Source organism: Labrus bergylta, chromosome 14 (assembly GCF_963930695.1).
Source record: "Labrus bergylta chromosome 14, fLabBer1.1, whole genome shotgun sequence".
NCBI classification, from domain to species: Eukaryota; Metazoa; Chordata; class Actinopteri; order Labriformes; family Labridae; genus Labrus; species Labrus bergylta.
This window is the reverse complement of record NC_089208.1, coordinates 9,139,335-9,165,827: the sequence shown is the minus strand read 5'-3', so window position 1 is coordinate 9,165,827 and position 26,493 is coordinate 9,139,335. Positions and strand designations below refer to the sequence as shown.

The following is a 26,493-nucleotide window of genomic DNA, read 5'->3' as shown; positions in this document are numbered from 1 at the left end:
TCAAAAGCGAGAGGACAAAAATCTGACTATTTTCATGCATGCAGCATCTTGGTGCTTTCACATTTTCATTAAAACAATCAAACCAAATGACATACACTAATGACTTCTAACCCACGCCTTCTATTTTCAGCAGTTATCAAAATAACCATTACTCCTAAGAGCGGATATAAAAGATGCACAATTTCCGATAAAAGTTAATGGAGTAGAAGGTTTTCTCTGATCTGCAAATCAAACACTCAGAAACACTGCGAAGTAAAACAAAAAGGCAACAAAAGTGATACAGTAATAAAAGTCCAAACATTGGCTATGGATTGAAAAAAAAAAAAGCGTCGGATGCCTTTCCTTATGTGTGCCCTATTTCTTGAGGAGCAGCCATCTTCCATATGCGAATAGATGCATTAATGACATGGGAGCCGTCACTTCAAAGCTCTTCCCTACATTGTGCCACAAGCCAACTCTTCAGCAGACTCGAGAGTAATGACGCTTCAATGTTGGTGTGTGCACACCTCGACTTGTGAACAGAAAAGCTTGTAAAGACACATGCAGCCATAACACATACCTCCAAAATCAGGCCTTAACCGGATGTCATATCCCTTCAGCAACTTGTCCACGGTAGCCTTGGCCACAGACATTCCCGAGCTTCCAGTGGAGGAGCTGAGGGATGAAAACACGAGTGTTAAGAGACATTTTCATAGATAGTGGCAACATAAATAGGGTTGTCACTTTAATCAAAGACCTTTTGTTTCAGTACAGGACACATTCTGTAACAACAAGCCTGTAAATTATTACAGCACGTCCTTTCTGTTCTCAACATTAATGACACGAGCGCCACCTTTGAAGAGGGAGCCCTTACGTCAATATGCTTTGACAAAGAAAAGGAACTCTTAGAGTTCTGTGAAAGCCGCTTGATTTCTTCTATGGGTAGTTTTGTCTATTTTATTCTAAATCTTGTGAATATGTACTCGAGTCATCTTAAGCCCAAAGTTCATCACATAAAAACAAAGAGACAGTAACTCAAGGGAAAAAAATTGACAACAATAAATACGAATTTTCACTACATGTAAGAAATATTTCACAATATGTAAGACATTCTGGCAGTGCCTGCTGTAAATGTATTGCTGTAACATTCTGCATAACACAAACAGCAGAGTCACTCTGGTGCTGTCATTAGGAAGGTGGATGGATATTTTCCCCATTGTGGCCCCACCTACATGTTCATCTAACCAGTTGAGGAGATGTGATGATTTTACACCTGTCGATGTTTTTTTTAATGGAAGTTAGTCCTTCAAGCTAGTTGCATTTAAACTAACTTTGACTAATGTATAAGGTATACAGGCCCAGTCACATTTGTTGGCTTGTATTTCTCTGTGGCAGACCATACACAGGAAGGAGCTTTGCAGGCTGGTCCGCACTGGTCTGACTGACACCTTTAACATTGGTGCCATGACCTGCATCACCTGAAGGAGACTGGCTCTCCAGCTGAGGTTCCTTGTTATAAGGGGAGGAGGGTGTGTGTTGGATGAGTGCAGGTGAAGGGGTTGGGTGGGGTAGGGTAGGGGGAGATACGTAGAGGAAGAAGTGGGTTAAAATTGCTCCCCTGACAGGAGCACTAGCCCTGGGCTCAGTCAGAGAAGCTCTCTTCAATTAGCTCATAGGCTGTGCAGCTGTTCATCAAGTTGGCCAGCCACATGACTTGTAGGTTTGACACTTGAGAGCATCAGTGAGAAGGAATATCAGTGACACCTGGAACACAGGCACGATGATTCTGGGTTATGTCAAAAAGTGGCGCGACCCAGTTCTGGCAGAGCGCCTAAATCTCATAAGTGAGGCTGTAGGTGACTGCAGACAGGAGGGAGGGGGGGGGGGGGGGGGGGGGGGGGGTGGAGAAAAGAGAAGGCCACAGGGGATTTGTAACAACAGAACAATAAAGGAGGCTGATCAGGGAGGATTGTGGCTGTGATGATGCTCATAAAGGTTCGTGCTGTAATTCACACTGTAACATTCAAAGCTCAAGACCAAAAGCTGCTTTGTTAAAACATTCAATATTTCGCAACTATCTGGGCAGCAACAGCAGACAGAGCTGATGGCCTGCTGGGGGGATTTTTGAGATTTTGATTGATTTGGTTCAAGTCAAATAAAATAGGAAATTGGGTAATTATATGAATGGAAATGTCAGTCTTTATAAATGTATGCATTTAAAAGGTTGGATTTAATAAGTAGGCTTATAGGCCGAGGGGCCACAGCAGTGTAGACTCATGTTCACCGTGGCGCAATCAATCGATCTTCGGCTGATTGATCCTATCATCGAATCATCGGCTGATCTACTGAAGCCTATACTGAAGGCTGTCAACTTAAGATCTCACTAAAAGTCGCCCTATCAGAGTGGGCTATATGGACAATGCCAATTTTCATATCAAGATAATAGGTTACGTTTCACAAAAGGCTTGCTAGAGTGCACGCGCATGTTTTTACGCTCTCGCGCCACAGCACCATCTATTAGAGCCTATATCGGTAGCAATGCCCCTAATAAGTAGGCCTGGGTACCCCGTTAATGCGATTTGCCACATCTCAGCCGGTTTTATTGACCGATAATCACGTCTGCGGGTGTACAGGTTTTTCCCAGGCGACGTTTTTCTTACCTTTGAACAAAGCATACGAAGGACAAAGCCGCCAGAGCAGAGAAAATTCCACATAATTTATCTTCTTGACGACCCAACATCTCCACAAATCCTTAGATATAGTTTCTATAATCCAACCAGTCCAGTGGCCCTCCAGAAAACGCACAAGTAAAAAGAGGCAATTAAAGAAAAGATAATTGCCTTTTAAAAATGTCGACTAAACTCAGCCAACATGCACGCATGCGATGTCTTCATTAAAAGAGGCTTCTGGATTCTTTTAAATCTGGTCTAATTGGCCCCCGCTGTTTTCCCTCAGCTATGGAAATCCGTGCAGGTCACAGAGCCCCTCGACCAGCACCAGGAGATCAGACATCTTTGCTCCAAAAACAGCATACACAATACTTTTAAAAGTGATGACAAGTGTTCCTCCCCTTAAAAACACAAACACTGGCATGAATGAGTGAGCAGGAGCCTCCCGGTGATCAAATCGGTGGATGAAATTTCCCGGTCCAAATCTGCAGAAGAGGCATGGTTCCAGCGAGGCTCTGGCGCCAGACTATTCCACACCGTGATGCTGTTCACAGATATTTGTTGTTGGAGCTGGAAACGCTGCTCGGCTAGAGGGGAGCGGTGGGTTTAAAGGGAGAAAAAGAAATCTGAAATCTTCATTCCTTGTTTTTGTGCCCCCCTTGCTGCTTTTTTTCTGCTGCTGTTGCCGCTGCTGCCGCTGCTGATGATGTAGATCAGCGCAAAGTCACTGAGGGGAAAATGCACTGGGTAATATCTGATGCAGACGTCAGAGCAGGCTATATCACTCCTCTGTTGGAAAAAAAATTACATGCCGATAATCTATGGATGGTCCCTAATACGCCAAAGCATCTTAGGGTCAGGTTTCGTATCAAAAAGACACAAACCTATACGAGGAAAGTCCACCTGCCTCCGCTGTCCAGCGTTAAATGGCGTTTCAACACGTTAGTGTGCCAAGCGCGCGTCTCCACCGCCAAACAATTCAACAAATGACAAGGAGTCAACTGTCTGAACACACATCAAAAGGACATTTCGCCTCTGTTTTCTTTCTTTTCTCCCAGTTTTTCGTTGAAATTAAAACGATGTCCCTTTCGGAGCGAGGGGAAGGAGGGGGACACCTAAGGTGAATTCCAAAGCGACAGCCTGTTCACGAGCTGCGTGTCCTTTCTCTCTACAGCACAATAAAATGTTGGTGTGGCAGTGTGTTTTCAGGCTTTTCTTTCACTTTGGTACATTTTTGAAACACACACTTATACACATTGACAGAGAGAGAGAGAGAGAGAGAGAGAGAGAGACACGCGCACACAGTCATAGGCTAGGCTACATACAGGCACACGCGCGTTAACACAGCAAGAACACAGTGTCTTTTTATACTTTAATTTCTTGTCATAAATAAAAGTATCTCGTTTTTTTGGATTTTGAAACATAAACATCCTTTTTTGGAGAATTGCTTCAGCGCACTTTACAATTGAAGAAATCACACAAGCTTGTGTTTTATACAGAGGAGCAGAAGAAGAGGTTTTCTTCAGGGATCTCTGTGCTGTCCAGTTGCTAAGCAACCCCAGCCAGCACTGATGCAGTTGTGGTGATTCGGATGCTTTATGCGCAAAGGCTCATTTAAAGGAGCAGACCCAGAGCTGTCACTGCTGTGGTGTCAGTGGGACAAAAGCACACAGCATCTCATGTACCATGGATCCATTTCTGTTATAATAAGGAGGGGAGGAAGCATTTATAATAAGAGGCCTACATGTAAAAAAAGAACTATGGCGTGTCAGGGGGTAGACTATCACACTCTCCTTTTGCTTCATCATTGTCCTCCTTCTCCTCCTCATCATTGTCGGCCACAGGCGCTAGGATAAATAAGCAAGTCAATCAGTCTGTAGCCTGAGCGCAGTTTAAAAACATGTTCATACTCAGCAGACAACTGTTGCTTTTGCAGATCCTCTGCTGTCCTCCAAACCGAGAAATGAGGAAGATTCAGTTTGCCCCTCCCACCGGCGATGTCACAGTCCTTAACAACAAGAATGTGAAGTGGAAGAGAGTACAAAGTTGTGATTGTGTTAGATTTCCCTGTGATGTTTTCTGTTTTGGTTATTTTTTTGTCACCCTCACTTAGGCCTATTCTGGTTATGTGTCAGTTTGAAAGCAACCCAAAAAAACAGCTAGAAAACAACCAAAAGAAACTGCTTCTTCAAATAAGCTGCCATGTTTCGATTGTCTGACACTGACAAACTTAAATGAAACCTTAAAAATATATATATATATATATATATATATATATATATATTTCTGATTTGTTTTTTTGGGTTGTCAGCACTTTTTTTGTAGCACCATGGTCTATTACCTCTACTGACCCTAATCATGTGACTGTCTCAATGTTGATATTTCACTAGCATTGCTATAATTACTGTACATACTGGACATTAAAGGGTAACAGCATGACTGACCATGACCTGGCACCCCGGGGTGAGCAATTATCTTTACATGATCTGCAGACACAGGCCGATCTTCACAGTCCTTTCAGTTACATCACAGGAGTCGATAGTTCACCAGCTTTAATACTTGGATGACTGTTCATTGGTAACAAAGTTGCAAAACATAATGAGCTCAGTTTAATTTAAAAGTTCATTTGAGACAGTAACAAGAGTTTTTTGAGGAAAAAAAGCTTTAAAAAAAAAAAAAAGTCCAGGTCCACTAACCAGCCAGAGAAACATCGCAGTGTCTGTAATCTTTCATGTGTTTTTGGTCAGCTCACGTCTGCTGTTAGCATTAGCTAACGCTGAGCTTGAATCACAGTAGATGAATGTGTCTAAACATAACTGTAATCAAACCAAATATTCATTCTTGGGTGTTAACATGATTTCTGCCTTAGTCACATCGGATACATTTTCATCAGCAACTGTGTTCGTTGAACAAGGATGAGCGATCGGTTTGTTTTTTAAGAAAGGAAAGCAATCCAAATGACATCATTGAAATTGAAGAGTTTTAGAAACCATTTGGGAAGCCTCGACAAAATATCTGGACCCGTTTGTTTGTTACCTCCTAAAAGTGTAGGGTTAAGATGTGATTAGAAAGAGTGCAAAATTTATAAATGCATTCCTTTTTTTGTTGATATTTGCTGTCCAACGGTAAATTGACTTCAAAGTGCTTTTTTCACTATATGTCACATTCACATCAAATTCACACTGATGACAGAGGCTGCTATGTAAAGTGTCCATCAGTATTAAATAATCCATTCATACACATCCACACGTCACTGACCCAGCAGTGACATGAAGCTTACAGTGTCTTGCCAAAGGACACCCTGACATGTTCCTGCAGGAGCTGGGGATCGAACTCCTGACATTGGTTAAGAGACGAAGATTTCACCACTGAGCCACACCCCAATATACTGAATTAACATTTCTAATGGTGATATAAAATCATTTAGTGTGCTTTAGTTTGCACTATGGATCATAGAGATGCATTTTTCCATTATAGGAACACATCCCTGCAGAGCTTTTTCTTTTGAGATATTATTGAAAATGATCTCTTAATGGTGTTTTTTTGTTGTTGTTTTTGTTTTTTTACCGCTGACAAGCTTCAATTCTGTATGGTTTTCTGACAAAAATTCAGAATCACAGTTAACCCTTCTCTTTTAAGACCATGTCTGTGTTTATAGTACCATAGTATCTTTTATCATGCAAGTTGCACACTATTTTACATTTACCTTTTCTTTTTTGTAATCTGTCAGTATGATCAGTTTAAACATTAAGTACTCAATTTAAGGTCCATCAAAAAAAAAACTCAACACATAAAAAGACAAAACGGAAGATAAAAGAATTTTACAAAAGCACAATAAAAAGTTCAGTTTAAACACAGTAAATATAAATAGCTATAATCATAAAAGGAGGCACCTGAACCCTAATCACTTAAAGGGATGATGGTTGTTACAATCAACACTTACACGAAATAAAATAAAGTACATTTGTAACTCTAAAATGTTCAGATGTCATTGAACGTGTTTTTCTTTTAAAGGCAACTTCAGGTGTTTGAAAATCAAGCCAATCAGAAAACAACTCGGCTGCATTAATGTTTCATCTGGAGTTTTCTGTGTGGTTTATCACACTAAGCAGGAATCTAGGCTCAAGCTTTTTTTGAAGTGTGACATTTTAGTGTTACTTTATTGCTTCTTTTGCATGTTAGCTGACTGAGTTTGCTCAGCCAGTGTTTATATTTATTTATTTGTTGGCCAGCTCTCCCAGTTCAGGGATTGTTGGTGTTTCATTCCAAGGAGAGGTACTTCTCTTAGCGTCTTTAGTCTGATAAAAAGATATAATCAGCCACCATCACAAAAATAATCTCATACTGTGGGAAACATGAGAGTAAATCTGTTCATTCACAAGCTTATGAATTAACCATGGTGTTGACTGCTTAGCTTTCATATCTTTGTATTGGCCTCCTCTCTAGCATCAAGCCTTTCTCTAAATATGGTCCGCTTTGGCTCTAAAAAAAGACATGGCAGTGGTCAAATACTGAACTTGAGGCTTTATAAAAGGGGTTGGCTGAAAAACAATGGACGTTGATATGGTGGCATTCTCTGTGATATGTACAGTCTCCGTTTTCTTTTTACCCCATAACATGAATAATTGCTGATCTCTCTCCTTATCTGTGATTAAGGTTATTAAAAAAAACTAATCTCAGTTCAAAAGCTTCAAATTGTTGTCATGTTGAGTAAGTAGTGATGAGGTTGTTTCTTTTTTAAGTAAAGGGGAGGGTTGATAGCCATTTTTTTTTTAACCCCAGACGAGTCACTAGTTTTTAAAGCCCAATCATTTGTCGTACATTCCCTAAATATGGAGAAATACTATATCAATGAACCCTGATAAACCTAGATTTCCATTTGGCTTTGGCATTTCAATCTGCAGTTGATACTTTACCTAACCAGGACATGACTTGTATTCATGAAGGGATTCTGCTATTTAAATGCAAATTTCTCACCAGGCAGTCAGAAAATAAACTATACTGACATGTTCTTGTTGTTTAATCAGTGTGCTCATGCATAGGCGCTACATTAATTACATGCTGGATAAAGGCTGAACAAGCACACTTGTCCATACATGCATTCTTTAATGGCAGTCTATTTTCCATATGTTATATTGGTGAGAGCCAGAGAAGAGCACTGTCAGTATGGTGAAGAAAAGGAGTGTAATATGGAGTAAGAACCTGTGTGACAGCATGCTACATGGATCCCATTGGTCTCTGGGCATGCTAGTATGTGTTTACGCTCTCTCACAATAATGCTTCCATTCACAGCATTCCCTGATTACTGCAATTAACTCTAATTGGCATCTATGACAAGCAGCTCTGAGCCCCTGAGATATGCATATAGCATGCTCTTTTTTGCTCCACTCACATGTTGCGTAACACATATGAGTTACTGGGTCACCCTTGCTCCTCCGATATAAATAGTATCACATGGTTAATGCATTGGTGCCTTCCAGTAACTCCCTGCTCTTCTCGCTGCTCATATCTGTCAAACACCCCAATCTGCTCTAAGTAACAGATAATATTCTAACTGAAGTGTTTGGACATGTTTGGACATGTATCTTCATGCAGCTTCAGCACCATGCCTGTGACAGAGATGAAGATCTGTGTTTTATGAAAGAGGGGGACTTCATGGGTGTTCACTTAGCGATAATGTGTTGTGGGATTTGTGTGCTCCCTTTGATTAGAGAGCACAATCAAGGCTCCTCCAGAAGAAGTTTTATTCATGATAAGGGGACCTTTAACTGTGAGGTGAGATGACAGTTCAGGTTCATGTTTGGTCAACCTCGCTGTGAGAGGGCTTTCCTTTGATAATCACTATCACCGCTGTCTCTGCTCGCTTTGGAGGAGCAGACCAGGAGAGCTCCCTGGAGAGACCGAGATTTCAAATTGTATTGTGCAACTATGACTTGACTTACCCAGGCTAGGTGGAGGACAGGGCGAAGTTACTTCACCTGGATAATACAAAGCGCTCTGATTCCCAAAGCAGGACGACTGTTGCACCAACTCCAACTGTCACATTCAGGTAAAGAACTGTGGACACAGAATATAAAACAACATGAAATTAGCACACTTTCTAATACTTTCTGATCTAATTGTAAGCCATAGCTGTAGTGCTTAGCCTACTACAGTTTAATATGAATGTCCGACTTATCTAAACTTGCTATGCTAATTCTATGTAAATTGCCTTAGGTTGGCTAACTCCTTCCTTTACAGACGTTGATCCAGAGCATTTGTACTCTCTGCCGATTGAAATATGTAAACTCACCTCTCCAATGTTTTAGCTCACTTGCACACAAATATCCAACAAGGCTTAATAATGTATCTCTCCTATAGCTTATCACAGGGATAATGCATCTACAATGCACGGGATTTGTCATTGTAAGTTATTGTAGGTCCTTTTTTCAAAGTAAGTCAATAAAAAGAACAAGGAAGACAAGATGCTGCCGTTTTCACATATGCACTCCGGATAATGTCTAGATATTTACAGGAGGACTTCTCCAGAGATTCTCCCGAACTAGCCGTTCACATATGCTCCTCACAGCGGGAGACTTTCCCTGTCAGAGGTGAGGGGCCGCGGGGGATTTCCTGAGGTAAGACGTGACGTAAATAAACAACGCGCAAGTAGCGGCCGAAGCAACAGAGTCCGCTACATTATTATTATTATATCAATGCTATGTTTAATCCAATGGAATGACAACATCCACAAAAGAGTGAAGAACAACATACTGACGAACAGAAAACATAATGCAGACGTTTAATTACGTGCACGGAGATCGTAGTGGTCGCGTGCAGACACTTTAGCCGGTCACGGTATATAAACGTCATTCTCTTTCCATTGGCTGAAATTGAAATCTCCGGAGTATATTTGGCCGCGTTCAGACATCAGCTCCTCCGGATTATCTGCAGAAAAAATACTAGGGGTCGAGCCGGAGAAACTCCGGGTAATATCAGAGTAAAAATGTTGGCTGTTGCGTTCACACATACAGCTCCTCCTGGAAATCTCCGGAGTTTTTCAGGAGATTTTCGTATGTGTGAAAAGGGTTTTAGAGACCAAAGCATTGAGACAAATAGATTTACTGTATTCAGTTAGTTGATGTTCCAAACCTCTCTGAAACTTGGACCTGAGCTGACCTCCTGACTCATTAATTAATCAAGTATGACATTTTCTTTTTCCCAATAAAAGCCCAGTTAACTCAAAATCAAGTTCAAATATGCAATATTATTTCCATTTTGCCAGCTCCCATTAAAATCAGTTGGTGAATCACCGTTATTTGCATGTGTATACACAGTATATAAATGTATGGCTTCATTATCCACTGCCCCCCGCCCCCACCTCCCTTAAATCACACTCACAGGACAAAACACCAGCTAGGGACCACCTCCCCACCATGTAACACCTGACAAGCTTTGAGAAAATTAAGGTTCAACTTCAATGTACATCACGCCATTCTTTGGCCGCAGAAATGAGATTGGAGGCTTTGAAAACACACACAGCTCTGAAGCACCACCTCGAAGCAGGCAGCCAGGCAATTGTTGCTATGATACAGTGGAAAGCCCAATCAAAGAGCAGTGTGATGCTCGTCGAGGCTGAACTGCACCACATTGCTCCAAATACTTGTGAGGAGCTCTGTTTACACTCTGAACACAGATAACGCACATGAAAGAAGGAAAATGCATGATAATGCTTCTGCCTGTACCTCGGGAGAGAAAACATCCTTATGTGAGGAAGCAGGAATGATGCATCAAATGAATAATATCCACTATTGATCATGATACTGTATGTGGTGTTGTTCTACAGGACAGCTCATATCTATGATATAGCACTTCATGACAGACATCCATTCATGATTATTAAACATGGTCATAAAAACGACACATCAGCGCCAACGTTTAGTTTCATGCCTGACAATAAAGTCGGATGTCTGACTGCTCTCCACAATGTAGCAACGATCGGGTATAATTAAAAAACGAATGAACTCGTCCTTGTTGACCATAAACAAAAAAGCCAATGGCCTTGAAGGATTCCTGGGAAAATGTGATTCATATTTTTAGAATCAATAATGATGACATGCAGGACGGGTCCTTAGGGGTCTGAAAAATGCCAATCAGATAAAGCAAAGGTTGGATGTGTCACAACACCATGCTGTGAAAAAAAATGCAATAACCGATAGTAATAATAGTAATAATAATTACAAGAATAACATGTATAAACCTTTATAAAATAAAGATAAAAAGGGCTGCACTGCATCAACTGAGTGACGAGATAGAAGAATATTAAAATGACTTAAATTTAAATTATTGTTTAGAAGTAATCTAATAGAAGAATATGATGAGAAAACAAAGAATTGATTCAAAAAGTTGTGCAATGTCGTCCCTGGTTTTCAGTCTATAGATCTTGGACTCTCCAACTGTGGGATCTACATTAAAGGCTCACGAGGGATAAAACAATCATTAATGTATTTTAATGTATTCAAGAGCCAGTTCCATCCAGGCCTCAACGGGGATAACTAAGATGTCTCAAATCAATGCTTAAATGCAGGTAGTCAATGTAATGAAGGTAAAATGAGTGTTGTGTTAATTTTCGGGTGGGTGGGTGGTGGTGGGTATAAGGAGTTTGGCAGCGTCATTAACAACTGTTGAACTCTTGGGTGTGTATTTTTATTCGGAGATGAATGTGTCACAGGCGTATACAGGAGATGTGATGAATTCATTGATAACTATTTCCAGGTTAAGTGACGCACAAAGGATTTGAGCTTAGAGATTCTGTGCTAAGCATGACTTTACTATTATATTTAACATGCTGATCAAAACAATTCTTTAACATTAAATGGTTAATATATCAACTTTTTTTTTTTTTTTTTTTTTTTTAAATCACTGCAGTCCAGATGCAGATGCTCTCCACACATCCAACCTGTTCATCCTTATATGGGTAAGAAACTCCAGGCTCTCCTCCCTAGGGCCACACACTAACTAACTAACTGACCTGAAATCCTCATCTGTCCTCCGCACCAGAGGACCGCACGTCTTAAAACAGTCACATGACTTCCCAGCTGCAGAATTAGCATGGGTGAGGCGCGACGCTGGATGCTAAATAGCTATTGACGGAGGACAAACACTAATACCAATCAGTGATTCTGTCCCTTACCTCGCAAATGTCCCTGTGCTACTCTCAATGCTTTTCATTTATAGAAACACTCAGGCTGGTGCATATTTAAGCAGACCCTTGTGGCCTTTTTATAGATACAATCAGAAAAATGAATTAAGTGTTTGTAAAGGTCTGGCATGAGGTTAATCTTCTTAATGGTTTATCAATATCAAAATAGGATGCGTGTGACACAGACAACACAACATCGAGCAAAATCTCTCTCTGTCTCTCTTTATTCTCCATGTATCTTTTGTACAACACTGTTTTTCAGCCCAGATATTGTGGATTTATGTTTTATTAGTCTCATTCTTTTTTTTCTCCCTGTGTGGATAGAGTAAAAAAAAAAGGAGAAGATGCTTCGTGTGATCATTCTATTTTTCCTTTTGCAAAAGGGCAACTCATGTAATACCCTTATTTGCATTCAAAATGTCCTCAGTCCAGTTTTTCCTTAAATTCAAATGTCAAAACCTGAGGCAACAGCCTTCAGATGTCTACAAAACACTGAAAACAATGAATAAAGCAATCAGGGATTCACCACCATACAGCAAAAAAAAAAAAAAACATGTAGCATTTCATAAATAGTAGCATTTTGTACAAAAATAGCACCGTAGCATCCCTTCCTCTTTTTTTACCCCCCTATCTGTATTCTACGTGGGATTTCTGCGCGGAACTCCTGTGAGAAAGGGTTAATGAATTCCTCACACAGATAGATATTGCCATGGAAACAGCTGCGTGACTGCTTGCAGCTTGTATACACACAGGAGAGGAAAAAAAACAATGGTGCCAAAGGTGTTTTAAAATTCAGCGAGCAGAGGCTTTTAAGATTTTTTTTTTTTTTTTTTTTTTTAAACAAGCAAGGAGTCACAAGGAAGATTGAGGAGAAGCCACCTTGCACCTTCACCCATGGTCGTCCTCCTTCCCTCCCCCCACCCCTCTCATTCCATCTTTGCAATTCAAAGGAATGTGATTGGCATTGGAGATGGATTTAGAGTAGCCACGGAGTTAATGCATTCAAAAATATGAGGTCTGGATGTGGTAGATGGGAAATAATACTGTCTCTGTCATTTCCTTTGCAATAAGAAAGCACACAGGCGCACACACACCCATACACACACACACACACACACACACACACACACACACACACACACACACACACACACACACACACACACACACACACACACACACACTCTCTAATGCAATTCCAGCTGAGAATAATTAATTCACAATATGAAACAGACCTGAGAGGATGTGCCTTGCGGTTCAGCTGAAAGAGAAGGAATGGATTGAGGCCCGTGATGCTTTCTTAGGCTCTCAAATTCAAAAATGTACACAAAACTATGCAAGGCTGCACACACACACACACACACACACACACACACACAGAGAGAGTGCACATACATGCAATAATTATTTGTCCCTGAAGATTATACATTTCCAGCAATGTTTTGAAAACGGGTGGCACAGTACACAGTGTGCTGGTGGAATAATCCACTTCAGCACAAAAACATGTTCTTTCAGTGCCATTAGCTGTCCTCCCAATATTCGCCAGTCAATAGCCTCTTGCGCTCGCCTAAATGGACTTTTATGCTTGAGTCTGCAAATATGACTCTATAGGTCGGTTTGTGCAGCGTTCACTGCCGGCACTCAGTATCCGGAGCAAAAAAAAAAAAAAAAGTGTTTAGATTCATAAATATTTTGAGGTGCATTGAAAAGCTTTTAGGTCCATAGAGAGAAGTTTGCAAGGAAGTGGAGGTGCAGCAAGAAGCACTGAGCATGTAGGGTAAACAAACAAACAAACAAATTCAAAGAATGATTACACATGGACATGCAGAACATAAAAATACTTGCAGAAATTTGCATAGTTTTCTTTTCATTTTAGACAAAAAAAGTTTCTCATTCACTAGAAGTTGTTTTTCTCCTCCTCCAATCAGAAATAAGAGCAGGGAATTCTCCCAGGATGTGAACCACATTCCATCAGCATGTGTCCTGTCCATTAAACTGGATGTAGAGTGCGTAGTATGCTCCACTTCTTCACATACATACATGATTCTATATGGCAAAAACAACGTTCTTCATGCTTCACATAAAAGCAAATGGTCTGCACGTATAAGAAACTAAAAGTCTTAAATGACTTGCCAGAGTTTCATGTTTTTTTTAAAGCTGATGTGTCCACTTATTTATGTGTTTTGTTTTTCTCTCTGCTGTAAAATATAGATCAATGTAATTCAGAATTTGAAGTTGCTTTTCATTTGTATTGTGCTCAAATAAAAACACTTTGAAACATGAAAATGAATCCAGACAGACATAGGTAAATGATCACATCAGGTGTGCTGTCCTCCTGACAAAGATTCATTAAATCTATTTTCAGAAGCTGACAAAAAGCATCTATAATTAATCAGAAAATGTCACAGGTTTCAGCTCACATGGGATCAGTCAATTCATCATTTGAGCACAGTCCAAAGCATCATTTCATTCATGTTTTTTGAGCCACGTTCATCCAGGTTAATTAAAAAATAGACGGACTCCCGCAATCCCCTCGTCACACAGCAGGACGAAACGTGGTGGAGTGTAATTACACAGCTGTAAGCAGATCATAATTGGATAATAATTTTTTTAGTAATTCCTTTTGGGATCAAACCCTCCGCTGGGAGTTTTTAATTGATGAGATGGTTCACAGCTGCCAGAAGTTACAAGACGAGGTGAGGATCACAGCTCATCACCCAGGCAGAGAGAGAGAGGAAGTCATGGAGCTAATGAGTGGGAGGCTCTGCGACTTTGTAAGCCAGTTACGTGGAGAGATATTATCTTATTTGCTAAATGAGCCGTGAATGGACACTATCACTTTTTTATGGCTCGACATTACACGCCAGGCTCGCACTCTGACATGCAGGTGAGATGGAGAACCTTATAAGAGGGCAAATTCTTTTTTTTAACCGTATTGTTACTAAATTTCCGTCAATTTTTGGTCATTTTCAGTTTGACCAAAAATGTCAGCGAAGATTTAAGATTAAAATTAAATCAAGGGTCAGTTCCATGACCAAAATGTTGTAACAGGGCTGGAGAAAATTTCTATCATTAAAAAATGATTAAAACAACTTTATTTGTATTACTACATAGCTTCATAAGGAAGCAAATGTCACTCAATTTGAGGGCAAATGTTTTGTAATTTATTCTTACTGAGGTGTAACAATGGTACGCAATGCATACCATCAAATGCAGATTTTTTTACATGCCCGTTTGAAATATCTGTTGAAATATCTGATGTCAAATCAGAGTACACATGTATTAGTATATGTGTTCTCTGATTAGACATCACTACCAGCTGAACCACATCCAGCTCCAGCCTCTTTTACACAGCTAGATGAAGGCAGGGCAGTTACCCATGACTTCTCCTTTGCTCATGCTGTCACTATATCACCTCCAAATGAATACATTTGGACTATACAGTATGTACAGACATTGCTCTGGTGGGAATTAACACTAAAAAACATTTTTTATTCATTCTTCTTGTTTTTTATTTTATTTTTAGAAATTAATTCATTAAATAATTTTTATCTTAATTTGAAATAACGATAACGAGCCATATAAATCCTTGGACCAACCAAATTGACTAAGCTTTTAGTGCCAGAGTTGTCTTACTGATACTCAGTGTCTTTAGCAGCTACTATGGCTTGTCCCTCTGTATTTTTGCAGGCAGGAGGTTCTCACCAATGTCATCAGGTCACACGTCTCCCGTCACCCGCACCTCCAGAGTAATGACTCCCAGCTGCTGTGGCTGACAGACAGTTACATTTTCACAAGTCCAAATAATTTCAGAGACACAAATAGGCCTCCTAGGAGTTGGGGTGCTACAAAAAGGGGGGTAAGGATTAGGTAATATATAGTAATAAGCAGTTAAAAAAGCTTAAAGAAAAGGCAATATATTTGGGTTTGGTAACAAAATGAGGGTTGGTCAACGCATTGGCCTCTATCTTGAGGCAGGTGAAAATAAAAGCAAGCAGGAAGCAGGAACAGTCTTCGAATCCATTGAACAGGAAACTTAATTTCCAAATCAGAGAGAAAATCTCTGCACCTGGTGAGTTGTGTTGATTCACTGGGACTGATCAATAATCCTATCAAGCCAGTGCAGATATATTATGGTCATTTTGTGTGACGGGGCAGTAAAATCTTACTTATTACCCTGGTACAGTAATGTGGAGTGGTTATTTATTGCAGACATTATTTAGCCTGATATTCGCTGTGCCTGTGGAATCAGCTCTTGTGTGCCGACCTTGAGCCTGTGTGATAACACGTGCCACGCCTATTTCATAAATATCTGCACATGTGGCACACAATCGTCAAATTCATTTAACGACATGAATAAAGCAGCCAAAGGAATAAAGCTGAAGAATACAAAAAACACAGTGACAATTACCTACTGAAATTACATGGCATAGAAATAGATGGGTGATTTTTGAGTCGGTGGTAAATCTATCTGTCCCTTTTTGTTTTAGATGATCGGAATCATCTGGAAGAAAAAGGACAGTTTTAGACAGTTTTGTTTGCACCGCTGAATAAGTAAAGGTTTATTAAAATTTAAATGTAACTCTGAAGACGTCTACATGTAGTAAGTTCTACACATCGTTCTTTAACAGTGCATTACATTGTGTACTGTGAACTCCCCAGTTTCTTATACTAATATATCTAATTATTATGGCTTTTTAAAGTGATAATTTTTTAGCTGTATTGCCTCCTTTGGATAGGACAGCTGAAGAGTGACAAGAAATGTTGGAAGGAAAGAGAAGGGGATGACATGCAGCAAAGGGCCGAGGTTGACCCCGAATCCACAGTCGCTGTGACAAGGACCACAGCCGCCGCACATGGGGCGCGTGACACAATTGCCAGACATTCTGCGCTATAAGATTTCATTTTTTTTAACTCACCTCTTTGATTCTGATGGTGAAACCTCTCAAAGCTCCATAAGTAAACATAAAACTAAAAACCAGGGTTATTTCTGCTGTTTTTTAAGGCACAGTAATGTACAGCATGTGTGATGGTTTAGGGCATGTCTTCAGACACATCTGCTTGCTGACCTTCAGACCCTAAACCCAAACAGCCAATCACAGCCAATCTGTCAACACATCCACTTCTGCTGACACACCTACGAGTTTCTGTCAAAATGCCCATGATTTAAAGCTGCAACCGAGTGTGACAATAAAAAAAAGCCCTGAGCTGTAGTGATGGAGTGCACAGAGGTTTTTTTTATGTTTTTGTAATTTTCTCACCCCTGATAATAGCACGCAAATGTTGTCCTCTGGAATTCTTTTGTAAAGTTCATCAAAAGCTCAACTATCATCCAAAATAGCCAAAAAGGATTGTTGCTTCAGTTCTGTCCCAGGTTTTAACCTGCCAGTTTCACCAAGGACTGAAGCTTTTAATCACATCTTGACCCACTGCATGACCTCTGTCTTGATATACATTCAGTTGAAATGGCTGGCTGTTTCATTGGTGCAGGCAAAGTCCCATCCTTTACTCCATCCTTTACTCCCAAGGCTGCTGTTAAGTATACCTTGGCGGAAATATCTGATGAGATAGAGACTCTGGTGCCTCCTACAGAAACCATGCAGGTTAACGATTCCAGGCCCTCCCACCACCAAGGCCAGCCGTCTGGTAGCCAAGCCCACGCTTCCTGAGGAAGGCCTTCTTCTGTAACTCCTGAGCCTCTCAGCTGGACAGATAAATGATTGTGCCCCCACACTCGGAGCCAGAACACTGAGATTGGCTACTGCACTCCAGACTTGCCATTGTACATGATGTTACTAGCTGATCTGTACAAAGGGTTGGTCGTGGAGGAGGGACACCAAGCCATGGATAGCTGTTGTAATCCAAAACCTGTTTTGTATAATCTTTTACAATTGGTGAGTGGAGGAGCATAGACATTTGTGGTCCAATGCTGCAGTTGACTTTTACATAATGGCACACAATAACCATCCCAATAATACTTGTGTCACTAGAATACTATTCACCCTTTTGACACACAAATATGGAAGACAGGGGACCTCCATTCAGATTGAGTGTTAACTGAATCACAATCAAAACTTGGTTGACTGCTTTGCTTGGTTTTGATGAATACGCAATTTATATTTTTAGAGGATCAAAGGGCAACCGCCCCTCTGAAAATCATATTCATATTGAAGACCACACAACACAGAAGCCATTAGGACTATGATCAAGTACAGGGGGGGCTTTAAGGCGTCTAAACCCAGGCCCATCATCCTATAATCCATCTATGGGTTTAAATTGCTCCATTTATCAGCAAGAACGACTGCTGACATCCTGGACGCCCATATCTTAAATCACACAGGTAGTCTTCTGCTGTGATTGTACTACAATATGCCGCGTCTCTCTCATATTTCAGCCGTGTGATCCCATCAGCAGCAGGAATGGCACAGGTGTCACTTTCAAAGAGGAAATCCTCCCTGTTGGAGAAACGGGAGATCAGAGCGGTTTTCCTGGCAGAGATACAGCGCTGCTTTTCCAGCAAATATTCTGTGCCAAACACAGTTTTGTTCCGATTTTATAATCCTCATATTCAAATACAACAGCAGATTTAGAGAGACTCAAGCCCTTTGCCTTCTTCACGCGCTGTGGTGCATGTGCCTACATGAACAGGTCAGGTAGTGGAGAGCCTCGGCCAGTTGACAACAGTGCACTCCAAAAGACTTAGTTGGAAATGTGTCAGTGTGATAAATGCTTAAACACATCATCGCAAGGAAATGTCTGCTACCTGGCCATCACGTTTGGTGATGTACTGGCAGTAGATGAAGAATGAACAACAATGCAAGGGCACTGTCTTTTCCATCACATATTGAGTCAGTGATGGCCACTAATATCCCAGAAGTGATGAAATTACTACCGGATGACTTTGCTAACTGATATCCTTTTAGCAGAGAGAAGTTGAGAAGAGTATAGCGTTAGCTATTGATAGGGCAATGTCTGTCAAGCCTGTTCTCAATTCCAAGTTGTCAAACACCAATGCTTGTCATCTCGTACAGATGCACAAATAACCCTCCAGCATCTACAAGACACAATGGGCTTCAATCTAACCATAACATAAACCTAACGTTGCTAACACTAGACGCTGAGAGAAACTCCCCTTAGTGATGAATAAAGGAAGATCATTAAATGATGCTTGGGTGATATTGGGGCAGTGATTGATGGGCCAAATAACATAGGACCCTTGCAAACAAGACCAAGGTTCAATCCAGTGTAAAGCCAAAAGCATATATTCTTTACCCTTAACCATGTAGGGTATTCTTTTGCTCAGACCTAACCAAACACTGTTATGTGTATACCGTGAGTTTGACAACACGAAAACAGAAGCTAACAGGTGCGTCTGATTGAGACTACAAAGATATATTTCTGAATCTGAATAAAATGCCAAAAAAGTGTTAAAAAATGTGCCAGCCTACAGTACAGTGAGGACACATATTGTATCTACTCCAAAAAGCCACTGTTGCTTTCAGAAACGTATTGCTATAGTCCCACTTTCCTGACCAACTTTTCCCAGGCAGTGAACCAAGTGCATAAAGACTCCAGTTACTGTAATGTACTACACATAAACCTTTGCTCTCACTAATGCACTCATCAATAAACTGTTTTTATGTATTTAAATCACTGATAAAACTTCTTGCCAAAATATTTTCAAGAATTTTCACTGACAGTCCGAGGGTTGAACGTTTCACTGTTCATGATACTGTAGATATGTTGTTAAACACATGGAATGAACACATCATTTGTGAGTTTTAAAGCTGCAGTTAAAAGGCTGGTGTTTATCAGACTACATTTTGTGGCCTCAGTGTTTAAACAAGGCCATAATCTAGCTGTGGTAATGACTAGGTACTGGGGCACAGCACCTTTTGTTTTTAAACTAAATGCCAATGCTATCAAGGCACCAATTTCACAGCAACAATGATAACATGTCAGTTTTTATCAGGTATGATACTTTAGTGTTGTAGTATGCTAAGACACCTATTTATTTATTTTTAAAGAAGGAATGCTTTCAAGAGAGTATTTACAAGGTGAAGGCTAATGGGAATGTCAAAACTTATAAAACCAAATGGACATTTTGACTTGGCGTTTGCACTAGAATCAGTTATTGGAGGACATCAAATTGCATCTTTAAATTGCATGCATTCAATTCACAATATGTTATTTGAAAATGTATATCCATGACTTTCATGGCAAAAAAAAATCTATTTCTACTGCCTTTTCCTATTGATTTTAAGTTGCTCATACATGCAGTGTGAGCAGCTGGTATCCATACAATCAGGATCACTTTACAAGCTGAACCACAAAAGCACATCTGGCTCATCAAATCACAATCCAAACCTCCAGGTCCACCACCTAATCTATCCTGGCACTGCTGGATGATAGAAATTGCCGCGAAACAACTGAGGCCAGTATTGTCTGCCAATTTGACAGTATGCTAACTACACCAAGGGACCCCAATTCTGACACCAACATACGCATTGCTTTAGTGGCATAGTGCCACTATCAATTCATTTGTCGATGCTTTTTATAGATTTCTTACTGTCTTCCCCTTCTGCTAGTCTGCAAAGATAACGAATGGGAATTTTCAGCTATCACCCTTGCTAATTGAATTAAGGAATTTCTTTGAATGAGTAGGCTGATCAGGTGTGTGTCATGGAAGCAGAGAGAAGCCATATCAATCACAACTGAATAAGCCAATGATAGTCTGGAAGATAGATAATTAGCTCTGTATGGTATTATTATATTCATAAAACTATTAGGCTGAGGGTTTCCTCAAAAGTTAGATATTAGACTTAAATTAGTCTCAAAGGTCCCCAAAACATGTCTATGAAGTTTCTTGCTGAAAATTCACTCTGGTTCTGTATTTTATAAGGCCTTTAAACCCCATACTGTTTCTGTGTCTAAACTTAAAATGCAAGTGAACTGTATTTGACCACGCCCCTCTCTGGAAGGGGATGTGGCTGCTTTCTCACACTGCTCAGGGTGTGTAGACCAAATGTTTTTTTTTTATCATGACTAGCTGTTACGTTACAGTTGACGTCGATAATTGTTAACGTTGCAAATCTGAGAAACTTCTTTTCCTCTTGAAGTTTCCCGAATTATGATAAAGTACGAAAATCTCACTGGAGCGAGACATTTACCGTTGCTGCGGGTTAAAAAAAAAAATCACTGCTGGTCCCAGATGGTCCGAATAGCTAGTGTGTACAGTAATGGAATTAAGAAATTATGTGGAAAGTAAGATTATAGTAGTTTTTTGTTTACTACAAAGTGAATACACCATTATATATGTGTATGGCACTACATTGGAATGATTTGGAGGAATAATGTGTTAGACCTGTTTAAAAGCAGACACATGGACGCTGTACAGTTATGTCTTCTGTGACCAATTGTTAGAGGCCGGTTTGAGCCAAAAATGCCAGAGCCAAATTTTCTTTCCAGTTCAGCACTGCCTTGGATATAATACCGCCAACTGAATGATTTGTATAAATAAGAACCCAAATACTAAAAAGATCATGCTTGTTCTTTATTATTTCACTATCACTGCCCACAAAGAAAGATTTTTATTTTTACATTCATGGACTTATTGTAGGTTGGCCAATCTGAGATCATTTTAGAAATGCCCTGCTTGCTCTGTCTAATACAATCATAGCAGAGAGCAGCCGAGTACAACCAGAAACCAATGCATTGCCCACCAGGGATCTCCAGTGGAGCAACGTGAGGTTAAATGCCTTGCTTGAGGGCACCTCATCGGGTGGCTTGTAAGACATTTCCCAGAGCATTTTTGCTGAGAAAAAAAATGCAAAGTATGTTGTCCTATGTCTTGAAATATATTTTATTCAATATCTGACATTTGTTTCATTCATACTCATCTTCCTTTAGGCTCTTTTTTTCCTACATGAACATGTGGACTTTTTGTTGGCCTTACAGATCCAAATCACGCAGATCCCCAACAGGAACAGCTGCTGAACACTCTCTAGGGGAAAGAAGGTGTGTGTGTTTGTGTGTGTGTTTTTGTTGTATTTGTGTTATGTGTGCATGTCTCTTTTATTGGTGTGATTTGTCTGTTTCTCTTGTGGAGTTCAGCCAAGGGACTTGATCCATCTGAAAGCAGCTGTGCTACTATTTTAAAAAAGTGTTCTTAGATAAGAATAGGCTACATTCATTTAAACATATTGTTTTGGTTTAATACGCCTGTGCATTATGGTCTAAAAACAGATGGATCTCCTTTTAACCTGAATGCATAAAAGGATTAAAATCATGTTAGCAACATCTTACTCAATCAGCTATGACATGATGTATGCACTTATTAAGCTTGACTACTATCAGTCAATATTACAAATGAGCACAAGACTGACTGGCTTGTTTTCTGCTTCTCTTTCTGAGATGGTCAGTGTTGAATTAAGCGCACTTGAAGCCTGATTATGCATTCTTCCGTAATGTAGCCTTCAGTGGCCACTAATTTAGAAGCAGCATCTTCCCCAGGGCTTCTTTCTGCTTTACTTGGTTTATATGGATTCACATATAGATGATTCACCTCCTATTCTGAAGGCATGGGGGCTGTGAACTCCTGGGCAGGTCCTAGTGGGTCAGGGGTTTGGACCTTCATGTTTCTCCTGGCGAGGCATACTTTCACACTAAAACCAACACAGAAAGCAGCGGTCATTACTGCAGGCAAGCCGAGCCCTTTCTCTCGCGGTGTCAAACCAAATGTAAACTAATCTGTCAACCTAAATGTGCACAGCTCAGTATTCTGCATGTCTAAGAGACCCGAGGGGAGAAACTCATATACTGTACAGTCTCAAGCAAAGATGAGAGCAGAGCTGACATAAAGGCCTGGAAAGCAAAAGGCTTGTAGAGCAGGAGAGAGAAGAGAGAAATAGAGATACAGAGGAAATTATGAATACAGGTTGTGGTTTGTGGACATTTTGGGATTTCTTTTTTTTTTTTATCATCACTGACTATAACCAGGAAAAAAGAGATCACATTACTCCTCTATGGGCTTCTCTGCACTGGCTCCCTATATAATCAAGAATATCATTTATTCTCACTTACAAAGCTCTTAATGGTCAGACATCCTCTCATCTTAAATAGATAATAGTGCCGTAATACCTTTAGAGAGAACTTTATACGCTCCCAGAATGCAGGCCTGCTCATACAGTCTCCAAATGTACTCTGGGAGGTAGAGCCTTCATCTATCAGGCCCCTCTCCTTCAGAATGGTCAGAGTCCGGGAGTCAGACACACGCTTTACTTTTAAGAGTAGCCTTAAAACGTTCCTTTTCTGATAAAGCGTATAGTGAGGGCTTGCTCAGATATGGACCAGCTCCAAGTAATTTATCTTTATCTTTACCATGTAATTTACTAACCCTATAACTTCCTGGGAGCTCCTGAGCTCAATTGTTTCTTAGGTTTCTTTGGATCATTGGTGTGGACGGCCTGCTGCTGTGGACGCCTCTGACTCCAACTGCTACAACTATTAATATCAGCCTTACATCTATTATCATTGCTATAAATATTAAAGTGAATCTTAGAGCTGCTCAGCTTCAAACTCTATAATTATCATAATCACTGCCCCCGTTTCATCATCATTACAGTTGCTATGTTAATATTAGACTGATCAGCCTATTATCGTACCAATACTACACACACTTTTACCATTATTACTGACATTGTAGCAATAGGCGATTGTAGACCGCTGTTAGGTTTAGGTGTGCTTCAGCACCTCTAAGTTTGATCTTAGCTCCACTACAATGATAACAGGGGGATGAGCCGCACCAGTGATTTGACATTTGACAGACATTTTGCCAACATATGAATTGTATATTTTAGCTATTATTGAATAATGTGTCTCTCTCTACAGCAGTTTTAATCCTAAAGTCATGATTTAACCAGCACGGTCTAGTCTGTACAGACACAGACAAGGAACTGTATGTTGTTGGTTGAGCATCAACCTCATAAAATGTATAAACATGTAATTGTATACATTCTTTAACGCTAGCCAAAGATATTAGAAATATTGCATCCAGGTGGTTCTGCACTCTGGCTCGCTAGCTTACGTTTGTTAAAACGTAGCATTCACATAAATATTAATGCAGAGAGCTTAGAGCTGAGTGAATCTTAGGACAGCAGCTGAGTGGGTTGCCACCAGGGTGTATCACAGGAAATAGGTAGTGCAAGAATAAATTAGAAATAATAATTCCCTGTCAGGATGCAGAAGAAAATCGTTCTGTTCCTTACTTAGTAAATGGCAAAAACCTCAGAGGTTACTGATACAAAAGATAGGTTAGATGTGGTGAGAAAATATCAAGTAGTGATATTCAGAATGTGTTGCATTGTAACATGTAAAAGCCCTGCATTCAAAACGTTGTTAGTAGAATGGCATTGGTAATACATATGGCTGAACCATGAATAGAATAATTATATAGGCATAATTATTATGCCAAAATCTTTACAAAATAACTTACAAACAATATTTTAATAATAATTAGAATACCTGTACAGATTTAATTTCTTTGCAAAAACATCATATTCCTTCTAGTATCTCCTTAAAAACTATTTTGTGGTGTAAAACTCATTTAACTCCATGCTACTATTATAATCGTTAATAAAAATGTCACATGCAGGAAAATATTTCTTGTTCATGAAGTGAGTGGTGTAGCAGGAGGAATTGAACAGGAACTGGACCACATGTCACCATTTCTTAAGGTGCAGAGCATCCCTAAAGGTCGGGTCCTAAAATTGCCCCTGATTGCTGTTTTAAATCTTTCTTATTCATTGTTGCATTTGCTGCTGCTCTGTCTGTCTCTGTCCTTCTCTTTCTTTCTGCATCTCACTTTATCCCACTTTCCGAGCCCAACACAGTTTCGTCTGAAGGCTGTTCATCATGAGTCTGGTTCTGCTCAAGGTTTCTGCTTGTTATAAGGAAGTTGTTCTTTGCCACCGTGACATTGCTAAATGTTGGTTAGTGCTGTGCTCATGATGGATGGATCATGATGGGATGTTGGGTCTTCATAAATAACGTTACAAAGAGTACGCTCTTTATCTGCTCGTTTGTAAAGTGTCTTGAGATAACATTTGTTATATAATGTTTGGTGGTTTTATTCTTTTTTTCTTTCAAAATGTTTTATACATTTTTCAAATATCAGAGAACAGGTACATACTATAGCACACAGTAAGACAGTAAAACATAAAGATGCATAGATACACAGGAATGTTCCGATACGACACAAAAAAATCAAGAAAAAAACAACAAAAACGTTAAAAAAATTCATAAACATTTTTTTTTATTTGCCAGTAATGATGCCATCTTTGATAAAACCTAAGTCCACACACGTTTCTGTATTTGGTTCTGATGGTTTGAAGGTCAGCACAGAAAATCTACTTGCCAAAAACATCTCTCAGATAGTTGAGAATAACATTCTGATCGAGAAACTGCATTTGAACTTCTCATTTAATGAACATTTTTGGATTCATGTGAAGCATGGCCTAGCATCACTTGTCCCTTTTTTTTTCCAATCTATTTTTATTGAATGCATCACTTGTCCCTTGGGTCTCCTTTGATTATTTGTGTGTGAAGATCTGGCGTAGGTTGCGTAAAATGTGCAACATTTGTGCCTCCTGATCTCATCTGACAGAGCTGAGAAAAAACAGCGGTGACAAAACAGAGCTGATTTGTGCAGATGTGGACAGTCCTGAGGGAGCCCTAACTGCACATGCGCTTCATTGATTTCTCAAAATGTGGAGCCAGAGGTCACACCCTGGCGCCCTTGCACAGATATTCACCCTTCTAGGGGAATGGGATGTACACAGTGACTAGGCGACGAAGTGGAATATCACATTGTCCGCACATGTCACCACTCAAGCTTATTGGCCTTGTGGATCAGCGAGTGAATGGCCCTTTAAGAAGAGATGAAGAAATCCAGAACCAGATTGGCGTACTCCAATGAGTAACCATCGACTTCTTCATGTGAGTCCAGTACAGGGCCAGTCAAGCCATAAGTTAGTTCCTGTCATCACAGAATTTGTCATACTCTACTGCAAGGCCAACGAATAGAATATGAAAAAACATTGATTTTGGTTGTCAATGCCACATCTTCAAGTAGAGTTCATTGGACCAGTAGTTTAATATCATAGTGTATGCCATCATTGTCATTTCTTGGTTCAAAATTTGTTTGCCACGTTTTGTAAAAGGTTTGAATCTCCTCAAGCCGGTGTATTGTTTTCACCGATAGTGTCGAGGGAGAATGATATACTGTGTTTAAAAAATATCTCTGGGACAGAATGTAGTGGTTAATAAATGTAGTGATTCCATGAAGTTTTATCATCATTTGAGTCTGAAAGATTTGTTTGTGTTTGAGTGAAACCGTAAAGTGCTGACATGCCCTCTTGTCCTGCCATTGTAAGTGCTCTTGTACAATCAGAACCCAAAGACAGGATTGATTTATGAATCTACCTCCTTCTGCCCCGAGGTATTGATAGACTGCTCGTCACACCGCATCTCATTGCCAGCATTGATTGTGCTGTATTTCAGGGGTTGAGTGGGGGGGGGGGGGGGGGGGGGGGGGGGCGTGACCTCAGATACTGTGGTGGATTGCCTGACTGTCACTCACTTCACATCAAGGGTCACACGCAGCGC

The 26,493-nt window shown here is 40.1% G+C and overlaps 1 protein-coding gene across 1 annotated transcript in view; it reads right to left on the bottom strand.

The window, feature by feature from the left end:
- The window catches only part of gabrb4 (gamma-aminobutyric acid type A receptor subunit beta4), a 75,371-nt gene extending 71,547 nt beyond the window's left edge, over nt 1-3,824 (bottom strand). The window contains exons 1-2 of the mRNA XM_020643332.3: nt 2,640-3,824; nt 560-654 (exon numbers count right to left, since the gene is read on the bottom strand). Coding sequence (XP_020498988.1) covers nt 560-654; nt 2,640-2,719 — 175 coding nt within the window. The 5' untranslated portion in view covers nt 2,720-3,824. The remainder of the gene's footprint in view (nt 1-559; nt 655-2,639) is intronic.
- Nucleotides 3,825-26,493: the final 22,669 nt, after the last annotated feature.